We start from the raw sequence: 27,910 nt of genomic DNA, 5'->3' as shown, positions 1-27,910 counted from the left end.
ATCTGCCTGCTTACCTGTCTGCCTGAATGTATGCTCTTATGTATGTATGTATGTTCTTATGTATGTATGTATGTTCATATGTATGTATATATGTGTATGTTCTTATGGATGTACAGGTAAACGTCGACTTACGATGGCATTAGGTTTCGATAGAGCCATCGTAAGACGATCTCATCGTAAGTCGATCCCCACTCTGTTCCGTGGTCACTGTACCTAGCCTACCTGTATATTAACCACCAGAGATACTGAATATAGCCTATTAAACATGTACAGTAGTTTATTTAATTATCTTTATCCTTTTTTACCATATTCAAACACTATAATATGTATTTTCAGTACGGAACTAAAATCTCGCGGGCAGCAGCAGCCAATGCCAGCCGTACGACGTGACGTAATAATACTCGCATCATAAAATATAGTCACCGCTTATATCGATCGTTCTCTCTTTCACCCGCGAATTTTGAAAACCACAGAGAATGAATCATTTGAGAGAATGTAAAAACACGGGCGACTACAATAAATATAATCAAGACGCCGATATGGCAGCGTCGTGAATCCACTTGCTCCTCATGACGCCTACGTGTGCGGCACCGTATGGAAGGGGTTAAATTATCATATCGTCGTCGTCGTCATCGTAAAGTCGAACAATCGTAAGTCGCGGCCATCGTAAGTCGACGTTTACCTGTATGTTCATATGTACAGTATGTGTTCTTATGTATGTATGTTCTTGTGTATGTATGTATGTCTATAATGGCACTATAAACAATAGTTGCCGCCATCGCATGGCTCGTGTACGGGTGTACTTTACCGACAACTTATCGTTGCGACAATTTTTTAATTGTGACAATATTTTGTTGTGACAACCAGCAATAAAATGTTGCTCATGTGCAGGCACCCAAACGCTGCTATAGAGGAATGGAAAGACAGCTTGTACAGAACAACTGTACACACAGCACTCTATGGAGCAGACTAGAAATTGAAGGGAGGCAGAAAGAAAGAGCTTGAATGTATATGATGTGATCTGTTTGAGAAGTACAGTCAATGGTACATGGAGGGACCATACAAGAAAAATGGATGAGGAAATAGGGGTTGGAAAGAGAGCTGTCAGATAAGGTCAATCAGAGTAATGAGGTGGTTCAAGCATATGAAACGTACAAGTGAAGAAAAACTCAGAAGAATGTGGGCAGCAAAAACAGATCAAATAAACTTATGAGAAAAATCAGGAAAGAAGTGCCTGGATGGGGTAATGGGGGTCCTAAGTGCACAAGAAACATCTTTTGAGCAGGAGAGAGTATGAAAAATTACAAGTGAATGAAGGGAGATTGTCTCTTCTGCTCCATACATGATACTCCTCCGGCACTTGGCCCTGTGTCAAAAACCTATAATTATAATTCATTCATAGTACCTCTTAATACTATTATCTTACCTGCCTGCAAAAGAATTTGTATACATTTCACAGATGGGTTATTACGGGAGCATACTGCATGGAGTGGTGTTCCATAATGAAGATCACTGGCAGTCAAACGAGCCCCTGCATCGACTAGTAAAGCAACCACTGGAGTGTTGCCTGTAAAGGAACAATGTTCTTACGAGTTTCTATTGAAAAACAGCCCTAGTGTACATTATCATTCTAAAATACTCAGGCTTCATCCAACCCAAATTATGATTTGAATATAATGGTCCAGCCAAACTAATGTTAGCGAGAATTATTCCTGCCACTCATCTTGAAACCAGTTATGGCTCGTGACTCAAACCCTAATTCTAATTGAACATGAGCCATTCCTCTTGTAGTGATCTCACCTAAAAACACTGTCAATCTGATAACTCACATTGATGTCATTTCCCTTTATCATAGAGGTAATTTCTTCTACCTTTTGCATCTCATGTTTTTCCCATATCTTCCATGGTTGGAGCTGTGCTCATGAGATCACATCTCTTTGTGTCCACTTCTCAAACTTTGCCTTAAATCAATTTATGATTTTGGTCTGAATTATATTTTCATCCAACTTGTTACACATATGCATTCCATTGAACTTCCTAGGGGTAATGGACTGACTGATTTTTATTTCACTGTCTGAGCAGGTTAGGCCATCATTACTTGCAGCAAAGGTCGAGGGGATGGCGGTTCGAATCCTACCACCAGCAAAGTTGAACCAATGGCATGGTTCATTAAATTCCATGCTACAAAGTCCTCTGTGAGGGGCACTGTCCTAGCCTTCCGACAGGGGGGAGTTTGTGACATTAAACCATATCATCATCATCATTATAAAAGGAAGATATCCTTACCTCGCAGTGCAGCCTCATGAAGGGGTGTGGAGAGCAAGAGAGGAGGGTTGACCTGTGCTCCGCAATCCAAGAGGTACTGTACAACTTCTACAGAACCTCCAGCACAAGCATCACAAAGAGGTGTGCTGTTGTCAATGCTGTTCGCATTTACCTGCAAAAGTTATGTTCATTAAATAGACTTGCAAAGAAATTAGCGATCTAGTGAATCGTTTGATTTGGTTTGGTTTTATTAGCAAATATATCATCACACTGGGTAATTTTAACTGGTGGTGTAAAGTTGACCAAACTTTTTTGGCATCTGTTTTCTTTTAAAAATAATTGACAGTGTCAACTTTACACAACCAGTCAAAATCACTTCGTGTGGCAGTATATACACAGATATAAAAATACAATATATAAAATTTGCAAGGATGACACAATAATTAGATACTATTGAAAAGTTTAAGAAATGAAGAAAAAATATTCTGTATCATTAAACTAACTAGCTATATAACAGATATGGAAATACTGTCATGTCAGAGCTATATCTCACCAATGCTCCATTTTCTACTAAGTAGCGAACAATGTCCATTTTCCCTGCAAGACTTGCCACATGTAAAGGGGTAACTCTATCATAGTGGAACTGATTGATATCAAAGCCACTGGCAATAAGTCTCTTCACCTCAGCAAAATCTCCATGAGCCACAGCTTCATGCAAAGGAAATGCTCTTGGTCCCACTAGAATAGAAAAAAGAAGAAAAAAAATTATCACAATGAGTTTTAAGGAAATTATGAAGTTATGAAAACTATCTACAAATAGATATTCATAGCAAAAAAGAAAAAATTGTACAAATGAAATCAATTTTCTGCATAATGACAGTTGAGTTTTCTCTCAGCTGAAAAAAAATCACAATGAGTTTTAAAGAAATTATGAAGTTATGAAAAATATCTACAAATAGATATTCATAGAAAAAAAAAATTACACAAATAAATTCTCTGCATAATGACAGCTGAGTTTTCTGAATTTATTCTTGACCAGTTTCACTACAAGCTTTTGAAAAAGCTTGTAGCGAAACTAGTCAAGAATAAACTCTGATCAAGACTCCAGTCTTTCCTCTTCCCACCCACTTCAACCTGTCAGAATGTCTATACATATTATACATATATATACACATATATATATATATATATATATATATATATATATATATTGATAATAATAATATACATAAATAAAAAGCATTGACTCACTTAATCAAGTGCAGGAAAGGACTAGGCAATAAAACACATTTAGCATAAATTCATCATCCTATAACTGGTATTGCTCTCCTTTCCTGGATATAAAAAAATTCAATTTTTAGAATTAATCAATTGGTTGCCTCATGTCTCTCTTGCAGAAGGCCCTTGGCTCCCAGATAACTGGTAAAAGCCACTGAACAGGCCCACAGGTCACTCAGAAAAGAAATATTGTTGTCTAGGGACAGACAGTGTGTGGCTGTGTAGGATGAGGTGCTCAATGTCCTCTATGTGATGACTGCATCTAAGACAGTTTGATTCTTTACTTCTCAAAAATTCCCACAAATAAATAACAATAACCTAATATTTAAGCCAAAATATGATATGAAACATCTGACATCAAAGGAAGAGTGGAAGAGTATTAGTGGAAAAGATCACACAAATCAGAAAGTAAGAAGGTACTAGTATATTTAATTTTCTCACATGCAAGCATTCTCAATCTTGGTATTTGTGAAGTTTCATCTCACCTGCTCACACAGCAATTCATATATTTTTTGCATCTATATTACAACACAAGTGAGTGGATGAGACAAAACTTCACAAATTCTTTATTTTCTTCCTTTAAACTCCCATCTGGGGTATTGGCTGCATGTTATTTTGGCAGAGTAGCATGCAGTTGATACTTTAGGTGTCTATATGAGGCACCCCTACAGACCAGAGCCACACATCATTTTGTCTGTAATAGAGGAAAACTGTGTTCATAGAGAAATGATGACACTTTTATACTTCGACTGTCCCTCTATTATGCTGTCCCCCAACCCCTTATCACTGTCCTGTACCATTTCTCTGAATATTCATTTCCTTTTTTTTGCCTACCCTGTGGTGGGGGAAGAGAATGCTACCACCAAGTCTTTCCACTTGAGTTGTAAAAGGCGACAAAAAACCGGACAGGGGATGGAATAAGGAATCCTACTACCTGTAGCCCCAAAGGAAACATTCCTAAAAAAAGTAAAGGCATAAGAGGGTCTAGGAGTTTTCCAACCAGTACCCTAAGGTTTGGGTCTTTTAATGTGCGTGGATGTGGTACAGATGAGAATGAAAGGGAAGAGATAGGCAGAGAGTTGTTTTAAATGGAAAAAACTTCTGAATGGAAAAGTGTTGCAAGTGGAGTTCCTCAGGGTTCCGTTCTTGGGCCACTTCTATTCATAGTATACATAAATGATATAGACCATGGACTAAATCTACTGTTTCCAAATTTGCTGATGATACAAAACTGTGCAGAGTGGCAAATGATCACTCAAACCAATTAGATATTCAAGAAGATTTAGATAAATTACAGCAATGGTCTGAAAAGTGGCTAATGAAATTTAACACAAGTAAATGCAAGGTAATGCACATAGGTAAAAATTACAGTAAGTACGATTACAAGTTATTTGGAAATTCGTTAACAAAAGTGGATAGTGAAAAAGATCTCGGCGTAATTATCAGTAACGACCTCAAATCATCCAAGCAGTGTATTACAGCCTCTGAGAAAGCGAATAAGATTCTAGGACTGATTGCGCGATCTTTTGATTTCAAAAGTCCATCACTCATTAACAAGCTATATAAATCGTTAGTTCGTCCACATTTGGAATATGCTGTTTCCGTATGGTCACCGAATCTCATTAAAGACATTGACAGACTGGAAAAAGTACAACGGCGAGCCACAAAACTGATTCCAAATATCAAAAATAAATCATACGAAAATCGACTAAAGCACATGAATCTGTTTTCCCTAAAACAGCGTAGACTCAGAGGTGACTTGATACAGGTCTTTAAGATTTTAAAGGGAATTGACAACATCAAAAGTGACAAAATTTTCACATTGAATGAGAATCCGACAAGAAACAATGGTCTCAAACTGTCCGGAAATAGATTCAATTTGGAAGTAGGTAGAAACAACTTTGCCAACCGTGTAGTTAATGAATGGAATAAACTTCCTGCACAGGTAGTGCAATGTAGTTCAGTTCGAAGCTTTAAGAATCATTTAGATAAATACTTAAGTAAGATGCTGTAATGATTATAATTTATCTTATATTATTTGTTTTTGTTTTGTTATCATTTGTCTGTCTGATTTTCATTTATTATTAGTTATATGTTAATTTATTATTTACTATTTACCTGTTTATTATTTTAACTATACCTATGCATTTATTTATGTATTTTATTTGTTATTTACATTATTATAGTTTTTATTTATTATTTTATTATTAATATGATTTTTTTTTTCGCATCCGACCTAGATATGGATCAAAAGGTCTCCTGTCGGTATGCTCCGCCTTTGTAATCCTTTGTAATGTTTGCGAGAAGAAAGATGGATGTGCTGGCTTTGAGTGAAACTAAGATGAAAGGGAAGGGCAACTGTGAGTTTGGGAGTGTAGCTGGGAGGTACTCAGGAATGAAGAGGGGACGAGGGAGAGAAGGGGTGGCTATACTAGTAAGTGAAGAGATAAGTAACCATGTAGTGGAGTGGAAGGAGGTTTCATCAAGGTTGATGTGGATGAAGGTGAAGCTGGGAAGGGAGATGTGGGTTTTTGTAAGTGTGTATGGGCCTGGTAGTGAGAAGAACATAGAGGAAAGCGAGGCTTTTAGGGTAGATGTAAATGAGTGCATAGAGGGATTAGGGAGAAATGTCAATGTAATTGTATTGGGAGACCTTAATGTTAGGGTAGGAAACGAACCAATAGACGGAGTGATTGGGAAGTATGGAGTTCCAGGTAAAAATCGTAGTGGAGAATTGATGGTGGAGATGTGTCTTGAAAGAGAGTTGATGATAGCAAATACAGTGTTTAGGAAGAAAGTCAAGCATAAGTACACATGGGATAGGGTGGTGGATGGAAGGGTGGCATATAGAGCATTAATGGACTATATAGTGGTGACCAGGAGTATGGTAGGAAGAGTTAAGGATGTACATGTTCTAAGGGGTGAGAGTGGGGGAATATCAGATCATCTTCTGGTGGAAGGTAAATTGAGAGTGGAGAATAGATAGAGAAAGAGGAAAAGGGCACAAGGTAGGGTGGTACTTAGAGTGAACTGCTTAAATGAGAAAGAAAAGGAGAATGAGTATAAAAAGAAGCTGAGAGAGGAGTGGGAGGAGTGAAAGATAGAGTATAACTAGGAGTGGAGGAGGAATGGGGATGGTTCAAGGAGGGAGTCATAAGGTGTGCAAAGATGGTGTGTGGAACAAGGAGGGGGGAAATAGAGGGAAGGGTTGTGAGTGGTGGGATGAGGAAGCAAAGAAGGGTGTAGAGGAGAAGAAATAGGCATTCATAGATTGGCTACAAATTAGGACGAGGGAATCGTATGAGAGGTACAAAGTAAAGAGAAGGGAAGTTAAGCATAAGATAAAGGAAACAAAGAGGAGAGCAGATGTGAAATGGGGTGAGAGTATGACAGAAAATTTTGAAAGTAATATAAAGATGTTTTGGAGAGAAATTAAAAGAGGAAGAGGAGGCGAATCAAGTAGAGAAGAAAAGGTAAAAGGTGCAGATGGAGCCATGATAATGAAAGAGAAGGCAGTGAGAGGAAGGTGGGCACAATATTTTAGGGAGTTGCTATAATGAAAGAGAAGGCAGTGAGAGGAAGGTGGGCACAGTATTTTAGGGAGTTGCTAAATGTGAAGGAGGATAGGGAGGGAAAGGTAGTTGCAGTGGGAAGCGCCAAGAAAATGATCATGATGAGTGAGGAAAATGGAGGAGAAATAGGGAAAGATGAAGTGAAAGCAGCTGTTAAGATAATGAAAGAAGGTAAGGCACTGGGGTTGGATGGATGCCATGCAGAATGTCTGAAGAAAGGAGGTACAGTGATGGTGGACTGGCTGGTGAGGTTACTTTATGTTTGTTTAACACGTTAGCCGCGTCTGGCAACTCAGTACACTTGCCCACACTGCGTCACATTTATAACACGGCCACTCCAGTGTCCGTTGGACTTTTGCAGAGTGAGAAGGTATGTATCATTCTGAGAGCGTGGCCTGTAGTGTAGAGCATAAAAACCCATGGTACAAATATATACCGAATCGCGGACCAGCAATTTTTTCCCCTTCTAACACGTATTGGTACACCAGTGTACCAGGCATGAGTTATAGCATATGATTTATATATATATCCATTTTCTCCTATTTGATGTTGTTTTATGATGTATATTTGGGTTAGTATTGATCAATTTTTCACTCTAAACAGACATGGAGACGTCTTACTTTTATGGAGAACAATCACATACTTCATCTGATGATTCTGACGATTCTGACTTTGTTGTCAGTAATTCAGATGATTCAGATGATAATTTCTCTGACGAAAGTGAATCTGAAACAGGTGCAGATCAAGATGAACCTGTTCAGCCACCAAACTCTAGGAGAAATGGAAAAAACAACAGTAACAACACACAATGTGAATGGTTGTCTGTGTCCTCAAAACAACACATGCATACCTTTACTGGCAAGGAAGAAATGAGAGTCACTATCAGTAACACAGGTGACGAAACTGAGGTACTGCCTATTGATGTATATGGTCTCTTTGTATCTGATGATATCATTGATATAATTGTTCAAGAAACAAGTAATTGATGCTGCAACAGTAACACGAAGGTCACGACTGATGTTATGGAAACCTACCAACAGACAAGAGATAAAGATTTTTTTTTGTATTGTGATGTACATGAGATTAACTGTAAAGCCTGAAATTCAACTCTACTGGTATAAAAGTGTGTTATATGATGATCCCTTTGTACCAAAGCTAATGTCAAGGGAAAGATTTGAGCTTCTCTACAAATTTTTGCATTTTATAGACAACAGATGTCATGTAAATTCTCATGATAAGTTGTATAAGGTCAGATCACTGATTGAGCTACTTGTTAACAATACTAAAGATGTGTACAAACCTGGCTCCAAACTTGTTGTTGACGAGAGCATGGTGCCATTTAGAGGGAGATTAGGCATAAAACAGTACATTCCAGGAAAAGCTCACAAATATGGAATGAAAGTGTACAAAGTTTGCACACCTGAGGGATATACATGGAATTTAGAGGTTCATGTAGGGATGAGTGACAAGATTGCTGACCTAAATTCAACTGAATCACGTGTGGTGAAATTATGTAATGAATTGTTAGGTATAGGATGCACTATATACACTGACAACTACTACACCTCAACAACCCTGGCAGAGTACTTGTTGGCCAAGAAGACCTACATTTGTGGAACTGTAAGAACAAATAAGAAATATTTGTGCCAAGAAGTAGTAAAAGCAAAGTTGAGGGTGGGAGAAATGAAAGCAGCAGAAAACAGACAAGGTGTGAAGTTATACAAATGGAAAGATAAGAGAGATGTCTTGACACTATCAACAGTACCTGAGCAGGGTGGTGACTTAGTTCCAAGTGGAAATAAAAACAGAAAAGGAGAAGAGATTGTAAAACCTGAAAGTGTCATTGAGTACAATTAGGCTAAAAAAGGTGTTGATGTTGCTGATCAACTCAATTCCTACTACTCACCACTCCAAAAATCAAAGAAGTGGTACAAGAAGCTGGCGATGGAAATGATTGCTGGGACATCAGTGACAAATGCTCAAATTCTTTACAATAAATACTTTTCAGCAAAACAAGTATGTCTGAGAACCTTTACAGAATCTGTAATCCTCTCTCTTACTAAAAACATTCCTGGGGAAATAAGAAAACCAGGGAAGAGGACCTCTGATATATCGGGTGCAAGAAAAGACCATACCTTACAGGAAGCACATGGTCCAAAGAAAAACACAAGGAAGTGATGCAGAGGATGCTATGAAAAAATCTCACTTTGTGAGGGATACAAGGTGGCCACAAACAAGGCTAGGAGAGTAACCACCTATTGCAATGAGTGTGAGGGTCAACCACACCTTTGCATTTCATGTTTCAATGAAAAACATGACTAGTGTTATAAATAAATGATCAATATTTTGTTAAAAAAAACATTACTTGTATTTCAGATTAAATTTTTTTCTTTTCAACAAATAAACTTACTGTCTTATTATTTTCATTTTATTTTCCAGTACCATAGCAATGCATCTGCAGTCATACATACATATACCAAGGCTTTTTCCCCCTTGCAAGGGAGGTAGCCAAAAAGGGAAAGGCATAAAAACACTCCCACCCATTTCATCCCTAAATACACTCCACACCCCTCCCACCCTCCCTCTCATCTGAGCACCTCCTGGATGACGGGTCATCCCTGCACCTTGCCCACCGCCCTGGGTCAGAAGCAGTGTCGCAAGACACAGCACATCCACAGCAAGGCCGCTTCATTTAATTGGCGACCCCCCCTCTCCGTCCCCCCTTGCATATAAGGAGGGGACGGGGAGAAATCCCTTCGGGCTGCGTCAAAATTTGCTCACACATACTACCGCACCCCCCCCCCCCCCGCCCATTCCTCCTCCTGCAATCACAACATCATCCATATACAACCATTCTCCACTCACCTCTGTCTTCCGTCCTCTCCCTTCCTTAACAGACATTCCCCTTTTCCCCAAAGCCCCCTTCACCCCATCCATCCACCTCATCCTAGGACGTCCCCTCATGTTCACTCCCTCCACATCTGCCTTCCATACCTCTTTTACTAGTCTTTCTTCACTCATTCTTTCCATGTGTCCAAACCATCCTAATATTCTTTCATCAACCCTATCTCCCAGCTCCTTTTTCACCCCTGTTCTCCTCCTCACCTCCTCATTTCTCACTCTATCCAGCCTAGTAACCCCCACCATACTTCTCAGACACCTCATCTCAAACACATTCAAACTCCTTCTCTCTTCTTCTCTTATGTTCCACGTTTCTGCCCCATACAGTGCTGTTGGCACAATCACTCCTTCATACAGTCTCCTCTTCGCATCCATTCCTAAATGTCTATTCCTCATTACACTCTTTAATCCACCAAGGCATTTACTCGCTTCTCTCAATCTACATTCTACCTCCACCTTCACTCCACCTTTTCCTGCTACACTTGCACCCTAGTATCTAAAACTATCCACTTCCTCCAGTTGCTCTCCCTTAATGTTCTCTTCCAGTCTACTGCCACTTTCACCCCTTGTACATCTCATCACCTTACTTTTACCCACATTTATCTTTAGCTTTCTTCTATCACATACTCTCCCAAACTCTGCCACCAGCTTCCTCAATCCCTCCTCCGATCCTGCCACAAGCGCAGTGTCGTCCGCAAACAACAGCTGGCTCACCTCCCATTTTTCTCCATTTTCTTTAACCATCTCCAATCCCTGACCCACTACCCTTGCATTCACCTCTCGCACCACCCCATCCATGTATAAGTTGAACAGCCAGGGCGACATAACGCATCCTTGACGAAGTCCCACCTTTACCTCAAACCACTCACTCTCTCCATTTCCAATCCTGATACAAGCTCTACTACTCTCATAAAAACTCTTGACAGCTCCCAAAAGCTTTCCTCCTATCCCATAAATCTGCATAACCTCCCACAGTGCCTTTCTGTCTACCCTATCATAAGCCTTTTCCAGATCCATAAAAGCCCAAAAAACATCCTTCCCCTTTCCTATAGCTTTCTCACATATCTGTCTTACCACAAAGATCTGATCTACACAACCTCTACCTGTCCTAAATCCACACTGTTCCTCACCAATTACTCCTTTTGTTCCTCTCCTAATCCTCTCAATCAAGATCCTCCCTAAGCCTTCCCAACTACACTTAACAAGCTAATCCCTCTGAAACTACTACATTCACACTTGTCCCCTTTTCCCTTGTAAAGAGGAACTATACAGGCACTCCTCCAGTCCTCCGGTACTCTACCCTCTCTCCAGCAGACATTAAATAACCTCACCAACCAGTCATAATAAATAAAAAAAAATATGCACAAATTGTTTACATACTCATGTTTGTGATACTTTTTAGAAGGTAATATTCGGGCCACAGATGTACCAATACGCAACAAGTGAAACATCTGCTCGGTAAACGGGTGGCCCACTACGCGGTTAATGTGTTAAGAGAGGGTAGAGTGCCTGAGGACTGGAGGAGTGCCTGCATAGTTCCGCTTTACAAGGGAAAGGGGACAAGTGTGAGCGTAGTAGTTTCAGAGGGATCAGCTTGTTGAGTGTAGTTGGGAAGGCTTATGGGAGGGTCTTGATTGAGAGGATTAGGAGAGGAACAGAGGGAGTAATTGGTGAGGAACAGTGTGGTTTTAGGACAGGTAGGGGTTGTGTAGATCAGATTTTTGTGGTAAGACAGATATGTGAGAAAGCTATAGGAAAAGGTAAGGATGTTTTTTGGGCTTCTATGGATCTGGAAAAGGCTTACGACAGGGTAGACAGGAAGGCACTGTGGGAGGTACTGCAGATATATGGGATAGGAGGAAAGCTGTTAAGAGCAGTCAAGAGTTTTTACGAGAGTAGTAGTGCTTGTGTTAGGATTAGAAATGGAGAGAGTGAATGGTTTGAGGTAAAGGTGGGGCTTCGTCAGGGATGTGTTATGTCACCCTGGCTGTTCAATCTATACATGGATGGGGTGGTGCGAGAGGTGACTGCAAGGGTAGTGAGTCAGGGGTTGGAGATGGTTAAAGAAAATGGAGAAAAGTGGGAAATAAGCCAGTTGTTGTTTGCTGACGACACTGCGCTTGTAGCAAGATCAGAGGATGGATTGAGGAAGTTAGTGACAGAGTTTGAGAAGGTGTGTGAAAGAAGGAAGCTGAAGATAAATGTGGGCAAAAGTAAGGTGATGAGATGTACAAGGGGAGAGAGTGACAGCAGGCTGGAAGTGAGCATTAAGGGTGAGAGACTGGAGGAAGTGGATATTTTTAGATACTTGGGTGTGAATGTGGCAGGAAAAGGTGGAGTGGGGGTGGAGGTAGAATGTAGATTGAGAGAAGCGAGTAAATGCCTTGGTGGATTAAAAAGTGTAATGAGAAATAGACATCTGGGAATGGATGCTAAGAAGAGGTTATATGAAGGAGTGATTGTGCCAACAACATTGTACGGGGCAGAAACATGGAACATAAGAGAGGAAGAAAGAGGGAGTTTGAATGCGAGATGAAATATCTGAGAAGTATGATAGTGGTTACTAGGCTAGAGTGAGAAATGAGGAGGTGAAGAGGAGAACAGGGGTGGAAAGGGAGCTGGGAGATAGGGTTGATGAAACAGTATTAGGATGGTTTGGATACATGGAAAGAATGAGTGAAAAAAGATTAGTAAAAGAGGTGTGGAATGCAGAGGCGGAAGGAGTGAATATGAGGGGGCATCCAAGGATGAGATGGATGGATGGGGCAAAAGGGGCATTACAAAAGAGAGGAATGTTTGTTGAGGAAGAATGGGAGAGGACAGAAGATAGGGGTGAACGGAGAAGGGTTGTGTATGGATGATGCTGTGATGCATCTGGGGGAGTGGGTGGGGGAGTAGGTGGGGGATGGGAGGTGAGGAATTATGTATGAGAAAAAAAATTGATGCAGCCCAAAGGGATTTCTCCCCATCTTCTCCTTTTCTGCATGAGGGGATGGAGAGGTGGGTCAACGAATTTATGAAGTGGCCTTGCTGTGGATGTGCTGTGTCTAGCAACACTGCTTCTGACCCAGGGCAGTGGACAGGATGCAGGGATGACCCATCATCCATGAGGTGCCAAGATAAGAGAGAGGGAGGAGGGTGGAGGGGAGTGGAATATGTAGGGAATGGAATGGGTGGGAGTGGTTTCTATGCCTTTTTCTTTTTGGCTACCCCCTGTGTAAGGGTGAAAACCCTTTGGTATATGTATGTATGTATGTTTAAACTCTGAAAGATCTATTTCTTCTAATGAAAAATTTTATAAAGAAAATTTATATAAACAAGCAATAATAGCCCTAGTGTTCATGATAAAATACAAAGGATATAAAGTACAATTTTTTCTACTAAATACATTTTTCAGGTGAATGTAGGAAGGGGAAGAGTTGGCATAGTAATATTTGGTACTTTCATGGTAAAATAATTAAAATAAAATAAAATATAACATTCTAAAATAATTGAATAAGATTAAAAAAGATAATTGACCAGAAACTAGATATGACTACTGGAAATGGACCAACAACAGCTATCTGGGTGCTGTTTTGGTATGTGATCTCATTTATGGCGTGATCTCAAAAATTAGGATTTTGGTATGCAATCTCAAAGTTATGCTTTTGTTTTGGTATGTGATCTCACCTGATGGTAGCAATCTATGTTCATTATATCTTTTTTGCTGTTTTGGTATGCGATCTCATTTATGGGGTGATCTCAAAAATTAGGATTTTGCTTTGGTATGTGCTCTCAGTATTTCTAAAATAGGTTTAAAAAAAGAAAAGAAAAGAAAAGAAAAAAGAAAAGAAAAAAAAACTAACCTAGCCTAGCCTAAACTTAACAAATAAGCAAGAAATGCATGTTGTGTTAGGTTGGTTAGGTTATGATCGCATACCAAAGCAAAATCCTAATTTTTGAGACCACGTCATAAATGAGATCACATACCAAAACAGCACCGCTATATGTAAGTGGTGGTCTGCCTGACATGTACCTGAATCATTTCTCTGCTATCCATCTTCAGAACTTAACATCTTCACTTCCATATGAAGTTGCACTTTCTGTACCAAAACACACAAGTGGTTTGGATGTGGGAATGATTATGGTATTTTCATTGGGGTATAGACTATAGAGGGATGCCGAAAGGAGGTTTACCCTTGATGACACATAGACGAACTCTACCAGTGATCTTCGCTCAAAACAGAATGATGATCACTTATTTCTACTCTCCCTCCTTTCTGCCACCTTTCTTGAATTTCTCCCTTACCACCTTCATGCCTCTGCCTCTAGTGAAATACTGTCCCCAAGAGTAAGACTGGTTGCTGGTGACAAACTACTTTCCTGTCATTTAATATAAGGGGAGCTGACAATTGACAACTATTTCCCTCCTCCTACAACACTAACACTCCTACGTTTCTTCTCAGGGCCCTAAGGCTAAAGAACGTTGACAGTCACTGTGGTGCTGTCAGTGAAATTCGAGACAAGAATTACCATTGCTGATGAGAATGCTGGCATTGTCACGCCTCACGTGAAGCATATTCCTGAGACTGCAATACCTAAAATGTCATTATCATATTTATAATTGCACAAAAATATTTCAAGGCCCCATTAGTTAATATCAGTACCCTTTGGTTAAGAAATTGTGACTTACCGTGATGTTCCGCCATAACGCATAAGCAAAGGGAATGCCAGTTGATGCACAACAAAACTTCACAAGAATTAACTACGATGCTATACAATTATTGCAATTCCATTTCAAGGATGTTTTCCTTATCCCGTTCACACAGCTATGTAATGACAGCACAAAAACATGTTTCCATACGCCTTTAGCTTGTCCACACCATAATTCAGTATAAATATGAGAAAATGTTATATTTCCAACGAAAATTTTGTAAATACTGATTTCTTTTTAACCATTACACAATATCAAATTGCGCAGTTCTGTCCTCAAAGTAGGTTAGACCGATGTAACCAGCTGATGTTTGTTTAGAAAGCAGATTCTAGATTATGTCAACAGATGGCTCTGTCTGTTCAAAAACATTGCAGAGCCATATTTGGTAGTGCACCTAGGCAACAAACTTTAGTGATTGTAAATCAGTTATTAATACTTTTTTTTTCCTTTAATTTTTGGAGTTCATTGCTACGATGGGACAAACTAACAGTGCCTTCGGTCAATCAGGTATGTGAACGTAGATATTGTTTTTAATTGTTTTAGATTTTGTACAGCGTTGGAAAGATACGACATTGGTGTATGGTAGTCTTGAACGTCACCTTTGTCGTCTGCACTAATGCATGAATAAAGATTCATACTACATCGAATCCTATTAATATTGTCATATTTATTTCTGCTTTCTGTAATCTGTACAAGATTGTGATAGACTGTAAAAGTGTATTGTGTATCATATCAGGAACTTAAGCAGACATAACGCTTAAACAGTAATACAGTAGAGTATCAGATTGCTCCAAATGCGGCATATAAAATAACCTACATTTGCTGTTACTAAGCAACTACTTTAAATTGAACTATGAATCACGATTCGTTCGGTGTAATCGATTAATGTGGTTGATTCATGTAATTACTGCTACCTCACGTCATCTTGAAGAGGTGGTTTTCTAAAGATGAGAGAGAAAACATAAACAAAAGAATATTACAAATAGTTAAGGTGTGGTTTGTTGACGTCTCGGCCAAAATACAAGGAATTATTTCGTCGTATGTCAGAGCTAAAATATATAAAATGTTTTGTCAATGTTACTTATGTGCAAAAATATCCTTTTTACAATGGCATGGTGCGTATTAAAACAAAAATTGACAGTTACGATTGCCAAAATGCCAATGATGAACGACAGGACAGCAGGAAGAGAAATTAAAATCATATGAAACGTTGTTATAATTGACGGTCTCACATGAGAAACGGAACTATAATTGTGCAATAGATTTAATTTATTATTTCGATCATTAGTGTTTCTAGTTGTAATTGTTTTGGTCAGTAACAAGGTAAATTGGATTCATTCTATTATACATTACAGACGTTGCTAAATCATACAAGACTGAATTTTATCTAGCCTTTTGCCTTTTAAATTACTATTCTGTTGATCTTAAGCACATCATGTTATGTAAGACGCGACCAGTGAAGGGCACAATGGTCGTTTGATAGTGGAACATGGTTAAATAATGTTTGCTGAGATAAGGCACATTCAGTGGAAACGCATAAAAACTGACAGACTGGGTATACCCAAAGTGGTTGACTAGGTTAGATTAGGTTAGCCTAAGTTTTGAAAAAAATAAGGAAACGATAAAAAAATGTCGGGAAATCATAAATGACTCAATTTTTTTCAGGGGACTGATAGCAAGACATCACTCAGTGCCTGTCGTATTCATCTTAGTACATGGATGAAATGCTCAGGGCAGGTTAGGTTTTATGGGAATTTTCCAGAAGACGACAGGTGTCGTTCGCCCTGTCGTCAGGCGATTTTATCAAGCTGAAGTGACTCCATCGGTGAATTCATTCCTTACCGAAAGGGGAAATGGGGTTGTCACAAAGATGAATTGAAACACAAGGCGGTAAACATAATGAAATGATAATAGCCCGTCGATATAGAGGGTCAAATCCGGCAGCACAGGAGGTGAATAAAAGAGGACCCAAATTAAAAGGATAAAGAAAGCATGTCTGCATTGCAACCCGGTAAACCACGTAAGAGGTACTGACTGCTCTCCGTACGGACCACTGTCACGCAGCGTTCTTTTATGATTAGAGAATAATTTCTCCTAAAAGGAAGAAAGAAATAATTATGATAATTGTTAATTTCCGCTGCCACAATATTGTCCCGACCAAATACGAATGCCACTAGGCAGTCGTCTAGTTTGGTGCTCAAATCAAGGCAACTGCCGCATGAATTCTGAACAAATTAGACCAAAATCCTTGATCCAACGAGAAACACGAAATATTGGTAATAAAGAGAGCATTAGTATTATGTCATCGATATAATCATTGTTTCAATTCTCAATGATACTTTCGCGCCGAAAAGTAAAATCACAAATGTGATAAAAGGCTATTTTTCTTCCCACATCCTACTTCCGACTCAAATTTGAATGACTAGAATGTGACTTCTCTAAGAACATTCCAACAGTATGTCTAACATTCGTATAGGTTTACAATTTCGTAGTTCAGCATTCACCTTTGCTATATACTATATGATGAAATCGTGGTTTGATAAGAGCCCTTACATGCCTAAATGTGCTTGCGAAGTATTTATTTATTTTTTTTGTTAATGTCCCCTATTGCAGAAAGGATAAGGGACAAATATTTCATATTCTGTTTATTCTAACGGCAACATTCGTATAGTGCGGTAAAATATTCAGGGCTCCTTTGACCACTTTTTATTATAATTATTTTGTCAGCCTTGTGGGCGGCATGTACACATTAGAATTGCCCCCCTAGGCCATATGCCGCCCCCCCCCCCATGTGAGGGCCCTGGGTTTGATATAAAGATTAATGAAATATTGTAGCCGAAGTCGTTTTTACTCAAACGAACTCTCAAATGTCGCCGCTGGGTAAACTCATGGAACCCCATTGTAATTATCCTTTAAAAGAGAGATTTAAGGCTGGGAACAGAAAGAAAGGATCGTAGATTTTTTTTTAATTAGTTTCCGATTATAAACACAATTTTGTCCCAACGAAAGTAAGAAATATTCACTTGGCAGATCTAGTATTTATGCTTTAAGATTGTGTAATGTAAGATTGACATCTACAGTGATTTACTGAAAGAAATATTAATCTTCAGGTGGAATGCCATCGCTTCACGGTTAATCTTACAATCGTAAAAGTTTTGTGTATTTGGGTGCAGAAAACCGACAAGATCACCTCATTTTGGTTGGTATCTGGTCGTTTCGTTACAACGGCCAGTTCGCTACCAACCATTTCAATACATTGTTCGGTCGTTTCGCTACATTGTTTCGGTCGTTTCGCTACATTGTTCGGTCGTTTCGCTACATTTCGCTATTATGTTATTTCGCATTTGAGATACGAATATGATAAAAAAAAAAAAAAACACGATGCGTGCAGGTTTATAAGATAACTTTATAGGCGACAGAAGAAGAATTTAGCTAATGAGGTGATTTGGCGATATATAAGCCAATTGGTTTATAAGTCACTGTATTGTCTGGGTTTGGCCAAGGTAGGACAGTGTAAGATGAGATGCTCAATGTCTCTATTGTGATGATTCCATATAGGGCAGTTTACCTCTCTGGTCAGGTCTGTTTTGTGAAAGTATTATCACAGTCTAGGTCAGTTACCAGCATAATTCGTGAACCCCAAGTCTGGCTATATGGGCATGTGGCACGTTTCCCTGGTTTTTATCCTACTCAGAGCTGGGCGCGTTCCTAGGTGCGTTCCTCGGTGTCATGACTCTATATGTGTCAGGACACCGAGGAACGCGCCCAGCTCTGATCCTACTCACAGGATTATCTCCACTAGGGATAACCTTCGATGGAGGAAAAGAAGGGGGACCCCCCATAGGATCCACGGCCGGGGCACATTGATCAAATTTGTCATGAGTTGTTTGGAGTGGAAAGGGTGCCTGCCTGGGAGCTTGCTGGGAGATACCGTGGGGTCTGGTGCTGGTGTGTGTGAGAAGCAGCGCGCTCCCTGGGAGATGCCTACGATTGATGTGACGACTGTCTTTGTGCTGGGTGGTGACCCGAATGCAAACGTGTTACTGTGGTCCCTGTTTGTCTTTTTTATTATTTTATTTATTTACTTATTTATTTATTTATGTATTTGATTTTTTTTTTCTTGAAAAGGAATTTTCTGCGGTGGTCGAGTGTGGAGTACTCGTATTGTGATTTGAGCGTGGATGTGTTTTTGTATATGTGTATTGTGTGGTACTAGTGGATGTTTGAGTAGTATGCTGCTATTTTTATTTTATTTTATTTCGTTCAGTTGGCTACGCTTGTGTGACGTAATGGGATGGGTAAGGTTAAGAATTCTTTCATAGAAATGTATGCTGGTGACCTATTGGGGTAGTTTTGGTTTATCTTATTATTGTGTGTCATATTGACGTGTGGAATTAATAAACTCTCCTACTAGGATTCGAACCCTTGCCTGACCGACTGTTATATAATAAGCAGTCGCTCAAGCAAGGGTTCGAATCCCAGTAGGAGGGTTTATTATCTTGCTATAATTCTCAGTGCTTTGTGTAATTTGTAAAGTGTCTATGTTTTCCTAATTGCTGGGAATCACGTGGAAGCGTATTTGAGTATGATTCTCATGAAGTGTTTGTAGACTGTGATTAGAGTTTCCTTCTGTCCAGATCCTGTGCTTGATTTTACTATGTTTATATTCTTGTTGGTTTTCACTCCCAGGTATTTGACGTACAGGCTGAAGGTGAAGTGAGTATCAATAGTAATGTCTAGATTCCTCCCCCCCCCCCCAGATAATATCTGGGATGAAGCCTCCATTCTATTATTTCAAAGCCGTTCTGGTAAGTTCTGGTGTTCTGAGCACATATTTTGTAGTTGTTATGTTGGATTATTGTCTTAGGTCATCTGCGAAGGTGAGTGTTTAGTTGTGTTCTTTTCTTTAACTGGTGTTGGGAGATCGCTGGTGAAGAGATTGAATAACATTGGTGAGAGTATTGTTCCTTACGGGACTCCCTTTTCAGTAATTTTGATTCCAGTAGTTTGGTTTTGAGTTGCTCGGCACTGTCTATCAGTTCAGAAATTTGGTAGCCATTTCTTGTCGTTTTTTTTTTTTTTTTTGGTATATCTATTTCTGTGATATTTTTGATAGTGTGTGTCTTGGAACCTTATTATATACTTTATCTCTTTTGCTGTATGCATCCGTACATGCATACATACACACACATACATATATACATACATACATACATGTGTATACATACATACATACGGGACATATATAAAAGTGAATACTTACAGGTTCTGCTGGATTTGCGTCCGATACACAGTCTTATACTCACATACATACATACATACATACATACATACATACATACATACATACATAAATACGTGGTACAAGCATACTGTTCATATAGTGCCTTACTACTGAGGGTTCGAATCCCGTAGTCAGAGCTATTTCACCAACACACACACGCACACACACACACACACACACACACACACACACACACACACACACACACACACACACACACACACACACACACACACACACACACACACACATACACACACACACACAGACACAAACATAGACATTGTCTCGATCTCGTTTAGACATTTGAGCTTCCTGGATCTACCGAAATGTTTAATAGAATAAACAGAATCTCTGTACTTGGTTCTCAAGCTAGCGAGACCCCGTAAGCGCTGTACGAAGTAAGGCCTCAGGAGCCTGGGGTCCCCGAGAACCCCCGAGGGAAGAGTCGAAGACGAAGAACAGACGTGAAATATGGAAACAGGAAGACTACGCGCGGACCAGGTGTTCAGCCGGCGCGCGCGCGAAGTCGATGTTGAGGACAGGGAGGAAGGGGAGAGGTGTGTGGGGGGGGTGAATGGGTACAAGGAGGTGCGCAAGGAGGGGAAACAGGAAGTAGGTGGGGGAAAGGTAGGGGGAGAGAAGAGAAAGGAGTGGTAGGGTGGAATGGTGTAACATGTTGGGATAGAAGACGAACGCAGGGGAGATAAAGAGGGGAGTATAGCCATCTTTGATATCGAAGGGGTGCCACGGAAATGAATGAGATGGACGAGTGGAATCCTGAAGAGAAAAAACAGAATTGTCACCCGGTATGGAAGGGGTTTAAAAAAAAAAAAAAAAAAAAAAAAAAAAAAAAAAAAAAAAAAAAAAAAAAAAAAAAAAAAACGTGACAAGGGGGCTGCCACGGAGTCTGAATATAATAGTCTGACGCTACCCAGATTAAAAGGAAAGGTATCGTGCGGAACGGAAGGGATTAAGGTTAAGACAGGGGACGTTCTGGCTGTGTGTGTGTATTCACTTGGTCTTTGGATCACGTGTTGGACTCGTGATCGACAGCTATTTCCCTCCTGGAAGAGAGCTCAGAGCTCGTAGGTCCGATCTATGGGTAATGCTATGACCTTGCACACACACACACCCCCAACTCCCCGCCCACGAGAGTTGGAGTAACACCCCTCAGCGCTGCGATACTGATATTATTTCAGCCCCGTGTGTGTGTGTGTGTGTGTGTGTATGTGTGTGCGTGTGCGTGCGTGTGTGTGTGTGTGTGTGTGTGTGTGTGTGTGCATTTTTCACCCTTCTTAAGATTTCAAGTACATTTTTTTTACAGTTTTATTTGAATCAAATAAGTGTACATCATTAGTGTAAAGCGTTGTCACAGTACACAACTCTTGGGTTGAAGACCACAATGGAAATAAGTGTCAAATACTTTTTGTGCCATCCTCGCAATATTATACATCGTTTATATTTATTTATGTGTGTATACGATTGCAAAATAAAAAGTGATCTAAATTAAAGGTGAGGGAGAATGTGGAAGTCGGGGTGTTAAGACGAAGGAAAGGGGTGTTAGTTCTCCTCCCCCCCTTCCCTTCCTTCCCTCCCGCTCGTGACGTCACTTCCGCTACTTCCGCACGTGCGACAGACGGTTCTGTCTTGCCGCCCGTCCTCCTCCTCCTCCTCCTCCCCTCTTTCCTGTCTCGTGTGGTTGCTCACTTTTTTTTTTTTTTTTTTTTCTTTTTTTTTGGTTAAGGGTAGTCTTGCCCTTGCCATTGCGACCTCTGGCGGTTTCATTTCGCCCCCGGTGATTACCCCCGGGGCAGTGGATGTGGAGGAGAGGAGGTAGGGGAAGGGGTGTTTAGGGGTAGGGGGGAAGATGTCACTGGAAGTGGTTCCCCCCCTCTTACCACTTCCGGCCAAGCAGTAGGGGAACTATAGTAATGCCTTCCGTACCGGGTGGTTCTTTGTCTTTCACCCTGGTTGCCGCCAGGCGATTTTATTCATCCCCGATGGCACCCCGCCCCCAATCCCGCGGTAGTGAAAGCTTTCTCAAATTAGCCCCATAATAGACACATATGTACGCTATATATGCATATATATATATATATATATATATATATATATGTATATATATATATAATATATATATATATGTGTGTGTGTGTATGTGTGTGTGTGTGTGTGTGTGTGTGTGTGTGTGTGTGTGTGTGTGTGTGTGTGTGTTTATTTATGTAAGTATGTATGTATATATACGTACATATTAATACAGGTTACCCCAGAAATGTCCTCACTCTTTGAAACGCCTCACTATCATCTCAATGTGGAAACTGGCGCTCGTCACTTTGAACATCTGCGAACACCCAGGGGGAACTAGCCTAGGATGGGTGGGAAATATTAAACTTTTCTTTTAATTTCAAACGGCGAAATCGGAGTTTACCGTATGGAGGTTGAGGGTCGACCTTGTACTAGCTCTCCCTCGAGGCCTGAGGGTAACTTAATCTCATCCTTCACCTTTTTCTGATCGTCGAAGTGTGGAGGAATTTGATTTCCCTTCTTGCGGACTCCTGCTCCAAATTGTCACCATCGGCTCTCACGGCTGACGCTAATCGTTCGTTTCCATGGCAACGGTGAATGATTTTTTTCTTTCTTTATCAGTGTAGAAGTCCGCAGTAGCAGCTGCAATGAGCAGTGTATCCAATTCAATTTCATATATTATTTTTATTTATTCATATATGTATATGTATATATATATATATATATATGTATATATATATATATATATATATGTATATATATGTATGTACATATTGTCACTTTTTTCTTCTTGCACGCGTGATCATTGTAAACTCATTCTGCATAATGAACCCGGACCTCCGTAGTTATATATATATATATATATATATGTATGTATGCGTGTATGTATGAATTGTATGTACAGTATGTATGTATGTATGTATGTATATATGTATGTATTCGTCATGGATGGTGGATCTGCGCCGACTTTATTTTATTCATCTATATATTTTTATTATTTATATATCTATTTACTTATTCATTTATTTATTATTAATTTATTTTGAGCCGAGTCGAGGCCTCCGGCTCATTCGGACCGCGGGACGATCGCGTTTCTCAAAGAAGATTATCGAAGAGAATCCGACACCCCATTGTCTCCGACAACGGGTAACAATGACCCTGGAAACAGTTACCCAGCCACCCAACCACGCACGAGTATCCCAATTACTCGAATTGGGATTACTTGGGACAGGAAACGAGGTCAGAGCCCTCGACGATCGAGAGTCCCAATCACTCGTGACATCTGCGCCCCCCCCCCCCCGAGGATGAGACCTCGGGTCGTGTGTAAACACAAGAGGCTGGGCGAAGAAGAGGGTCCTCCTCCTCCTCCTCCTCCTCCTCCTCCTCCTCCTCCTCCTCCTCCTCCTCCTCCTCCTGCTCCCACTCCTCTTCATCCTCCTTCTCCTCATCCTTCTACTCTTCATTATCCTTCTCCTCAACATACTCTCCCTCCTCCTCCTCCTCCTCCTCCTCCCCCTCCCCCTCTTCCTCCTTCTCCTCCTCCCACTCCTCCTCCTCCTCCCACTCCTCCTCCTCCTCCTTCTCCTCATCCTCCTACTCTTCCTTATTCATCATCTCATCATCATACTCTCCCTCCTCCTCCTCCTCCCCCTCTTCCTCCTCCTCCTCCCACTCCTCCTCCTCCCACTCCTCCTCCTCCCACTCCTCTTCATCCTCCTTCTCCTCATCCTTTTACTCTTCCTTATTCTTCTTCTCCTCATCATACTCTCCCTCCTCCTCCTCCCCCTCTTCCTCCTCGTCCTCCTCCCACTCCTCCTCCTCCTCCTCCCACTCCTCCTCCTCCTCCTTCCCATCCTCCTATTCTTCCTTATCCTTCTTCTCCTTATCATACTCTCACTCCTCCTCCTCCTTCCCCTCCACCCCCTCCTCCTTCCCCTCCTCCTTCTCTTCCTCTAAACTCCCAAAGATATCTGGGCTCGTCTTTGAATCTACCCCTACGGACCAGGGTCACTCAGCATACCCTGTATGGGATATTGACCGCAGTCAACATTACGGGGACTTGAGTGACATCCTTACGGACCAGAGTCACACAGCATATCCTTTGTGATTGGAGACTAATCTCCAATAGAAAATGAATACTGATGACGTTTCTGTTGCGCAAAAAAAAAAAAAAAAAAAAAAAAAAAAAAAAAAAAAAAAAAAAAAAAAAAAAAAAAAAAAAGGAATATTTACCTCAGCAATACGGTGGTCCCGACCCGTTCAATGTTCACTGACTCTCAGGTGAATAGAATAGCCTGGCGACATTGGCCTGAATAAAATCTATAAAGTGCGTCACCTCATTGAAGGGGTTGATCCAATGCTGTATCAGTGCTCTCTTTCTCTCCCTCTCTCTCTCTCTCTCTCTCTCTCTCTCTCTCTCTCTCTCTCTCTCTCTCTCTCTCTCTCTCTCTCTCTCTCTCTCTCCCTTCTCTTACTTGAACCTCCTGTCTTGTGGGGGTAAACGATACCCTCCCATACCACCACCACCACATCTTGATACCTGTGGCACCAACTCGACGCTCAGGCTCACCGCTGTGGCACCCTGGAGGCACTCGGTGGCATCGGTGCCTTTGTCGCCCCCCCCCCGTGCTGCCCTGTCATGAGGTGGGTGCCAGGTTAGGTCAAATGGAGTGAGTGTGGTAGGTAAGGAATGATGTGAGGTTAACACTGTGGATGTACATATCTATCATGGGGACTTTTTTTTCCTCCATGTCAAAGAAGATTAGGTTAGGTTGGGGTTAGGGTAGGTTTGGTTGAGTTAGATTAGGTTAGGTTGAGTTAAATTGGCCTATGTTGAGTCAGGTTAGGTTAGGTTGAGTTGGGTTAGGATAGGTTAGATTTGGGTTAAATTAGGTTACTTTGGGTCAAGTTAGGTTAGGTTGAGCTGGGTTAGGCTAGGTTTGGGTTATGTTGGGTCAGGTTAGGTTAGGTTTGGTTAGGCTGGGTTGGGTTAGGTTTGGGTTATGTTGGGTCAGGTTAGGTTTGGTTTGGTTAGGCTGGGTTGGGTTAGGTTAGGTTGAGCTGGGTTAGGTTAGATTTGGGTTATGTTGGGTCAGATTAGGTTAGGTTTGATATGATAGGCTGGGTTGGGTTAGGTAAGTTAGCGCAGAAGTTTCTGAGTTTGGAAAGTGACCCGTTGGGAAAGAAAGCTGTTCTTGCTTTGCATTTACTCCCAGAGGCTTGGTTGAAGACTCTCCCAGTGGAGTGTCGTCGCATTTAAGGGTTTTATTCTGGCTAACGCCAGACGAATTTATTCAGGTGATTGGGGCTTTTGGTCCTCATAGGCCATCGTTACTACTACTATTACTACTACTACTACTACTACTACTACTACTACTACTACTACTGCTACTAGTACTACTACTATTACTACTACTACTATTACAACAACTACTACTACTACTTCTGCTACTACTATTACTACTACTACTGTTACTACTGCTACTACTACCATTACTACTACTACTACTACTGCTTCGTGTTATTGTAGTTTTCATAACTACTTTCAACTACCACAGTTCATGTTCTGCTGCCACCACCAACAACAATAACAACAACAACATTACCGGTGCTACCGCCACCTGCCCGCCCGTCCTTCCTACCCGGTCCCGGACCGGCGAGTCGCGCGCTCGCGCCCGCGACTCGCCGTCGCTGCCGTCGCCGCCGCCTCTCGCAACAGCTGATACCCCGCGCGCCCAGCTGGCCCATCAGCTGCGCGCGCGCCAGTTCGCGTGCTGCCCGTCATTGGCTGCGCGTGATGTCTGCGCAACAGCTGATGTCTACAGCTGCCCCGCCCCCCCCTTCGACGTCACCGACCGCATCCCGTGCCCCCTTCTCCCCCCGTCTCCCCCCCCCCCCGTGATGGTGCAATTAGAGATGGTATCAAGTTGTGATGTAACTAACGTAATGTGATATAAAATCGCTTGACATCTGCCAGAATAAAGTATATACAGTACAACGATGCCCCCATTTTCAGTCTCTGAGTCGTCACGTATTATGGTCATACATAGTTATGAGAGCAATATGAAGATAATGATCTCACTGATATACATAATGGTGATGATGATGATGATGAAGGTGATGTGAGTGAAGCAATAGCCGTGACTGTTGTAATGACTTAAATTAGTTGTGATGATTAGCGATGTGATGATTGATCAGGTGTGATGAGTGATGATTTCTGGCTCTTTTTCTGTGCTGTACCTTACCAGCGCTTCTATCTGTTTGAACATTATTTCTATGGTGATTGTCAGTCTCCATTCGTTAAAGAATACTGCGTGACCGTGGGCCGTAGGGGTGTTGGTTTCGTTCGACACGAACCCCGTTCGAATCCCGCAGCCACCGGTGACTGCCACTCGCCACGGCAGCCCTGGCATGTGGGGCACAAGTGTCGGAATCGGTCGCACCTAAGTGCCTCATGGCGTAAGCTGATTTATTATTTTTTTTATCTATTTATTTATTTATTCTTTATTTTTATGTATTAATTTATTTTTTTATTTTTAGTTAACTAGATAATTTGTTATTTATATAGTATAATTATTCATTATTCTTTGATGTATTTATCCGATTTATTTGTTATTCGTTCATTTGTTTCTTTGTTATCCATTTATGTATCGATTTATATAATTGGTTGATTGATTTATTCGATTATGTATTTATTTATTTATTTATTTATTCATTTATCTATATATCTATACACTTGTTTACTGAATTATTTATTTATTTATCTGTGTATTTATTTATGTATATATTTATCTGAATTAATTTTCCTGAAACTGCGGGTGTCCAGCAGGTTGAGCAGGTGCTGGCGAGTGCACGGCGAGCGGGTGCGCAGCTGCGCGCGCAGGTGCTCGGTCCTGCTTCCAGTTGCTGCTGCTGCTGCTGCTGCTGCTGCTGCTGCTGCTGCTGGTGGTGGTGGTGGTGGTGGTGGTGGTGGTTTGGGGATGGTGGTGGTGGTGTTGGTTGGGGGATGGTGGTGGTGGTTTGGGGATGGTGGTGGTGTTGGTTGGGGATGGTGGTAGTGGTGGTTGGGGATGATGGTGGTGGCGGTGGTGGTGGTAGGGGATGGTGGTGGTAGTGGTTGGGGATGGTGGTGGTGGTGGTGGTGGTGGTGGTGGTGGTTGGGGATAATGGTAGTGGTGGTTAGGGATGGTGGTGGTGGTTGGGGGTGGTGGTGGTTGGGGATGGTGGTGATTAGGGATAGTGGTGGTGATAGTTGGGAATGGTGGTGGTGGTTGGGGATGGTGGTGGTAGGGGATGGGGGTGGTTGGGGATGATGATGGTGGTGGTTGGGGATAGTGGTAGTGGTGGTTGGGGATGGTGGTGGTGGTTGGGGATGATGGTGGTAGTTGGGGATAGTGGTGGTGGTGGTTGGGGATAGTGGTGGAGGTTGGGGATGGTGGTAGTTTTGGGTAGTTATGGTGGTTGGGTCAGACCAGTTGTGGTATCTACAACTACGCTTATAGTTGTAATGAACTAGTGGTTGTTATTGTGATGAGTTTCACGGAAAGACGGATTGTATAAAAAATTTGTAGTTGTATAGTTATATCAGCTGAAGTTATGTGTGACCCGAGTTCATGGATAGGTTGGCTGAAGTCGGGGCTGTCACCTTTGCCTTGTGTACCAAGACAGCTCAGGCAAGTGACAGTTACTGTTAATCGTTAGGGATTGAACCCGGGAACGTTCAGCTAAGTCTGTCAACTAAATTACTACTGAGGAAGAGGGTGTCATGGGCACCACGGAAGGATATATATATATATATATAATATATATATATATATATATATATATATATATTATATATATATATAATGTAAGGTGATTTCTATCAGCTTCAAAAATGCAATGTATATA

The 27,910-nt window shown here is 41.1% G+C and overlaps 2 protein-coding genes across 16 annotated transcripts in view; one reads left to right on the top strand and one right to left on the bottom strand.

Annotated features, from left to right (window-relative positions):
• LOC143035041 (ankyrin repeat and SOCS box protein 13-like) overlaps positions 1 to 15,677 on the bottom strand; it is a 41,474-nt gene extending 25,797 nt beyond the window's left edge. For 5 of the 15 annotated variants that reach the window (XM_076201490.1, XM_076201488.1, XM_076201486.1 and 2 more), the window contains exons 1-5: positions 14,689 to 15,006; positions 7,736 to 7,886; positions 2,819 to 3,003; positions 2,287 to 2,437; positions 1,427 to 1,567 (exon numbers count right to left, since the gene is read on the bottom strand). In XM_076201490.1, coding sequence (XP_076057605.1) covers positions 1,427 to 1,567; positions 2,287 to 2,437; positions 2,819 to 3,003; positions 7,736 to 7,763 — 505 coding nt within the window. In that variant the 5' untranslated portion in view covers positions 7,764 to 7,886; positions 14,689 to 15,006. Of the gene's footprint in view, positions 1 to 1,426; positions 1,568 to 2,286; positions 2,438 to 2,818; positions 3,004 to 7,735; positions 7,887 to 14,688; positions 15,015 to 15,623 lie in introns of those variants that run through there. The other 10 variants (XM_076201485.1, XM_076201491.1, XM_076201480.1 and 7 more) reach the window with 9 other exon arrangements.
• neur (E3 ubiquitin-protein ligase neur) overlaps positions 15,063 to 27,910 on the top strand; it is a 214,795-nt gene continuing 201,947 nt past the window's right edge. Inside the window, exon 1 of the mRNA XM_076201463.1 lies at positions 15,063 to 15,216. Within this exon, the coding sequence (XP_076057578.1) occupies positions 15,183 to 15,216 (34 nt within the window). The 5' untranslated portion in view covers positions 15,063 to 15,182. The remainder of the gene's footprint in view (positions 15,217 to 27,910) is intronic.

Source organism: Oratosquilla oratoria, chromosome 18, assembly GCF_046742065.1.
Source record: "Oratosquilla oratoria isolate Oo_2021 chromosome 18, ASM4674206v1, whole genome shotgun sequence".
Classification (NCBI taxonomy): Eukaryota; Metazoa; Arthropoda; class Malacostraca; order Stomatopoda; family Squillidae; genus Oratosquilla; species Oratosquilla oratoria.
This window is presented reverse-complemented; position numbering and strand designations above follow the sequence as displayed.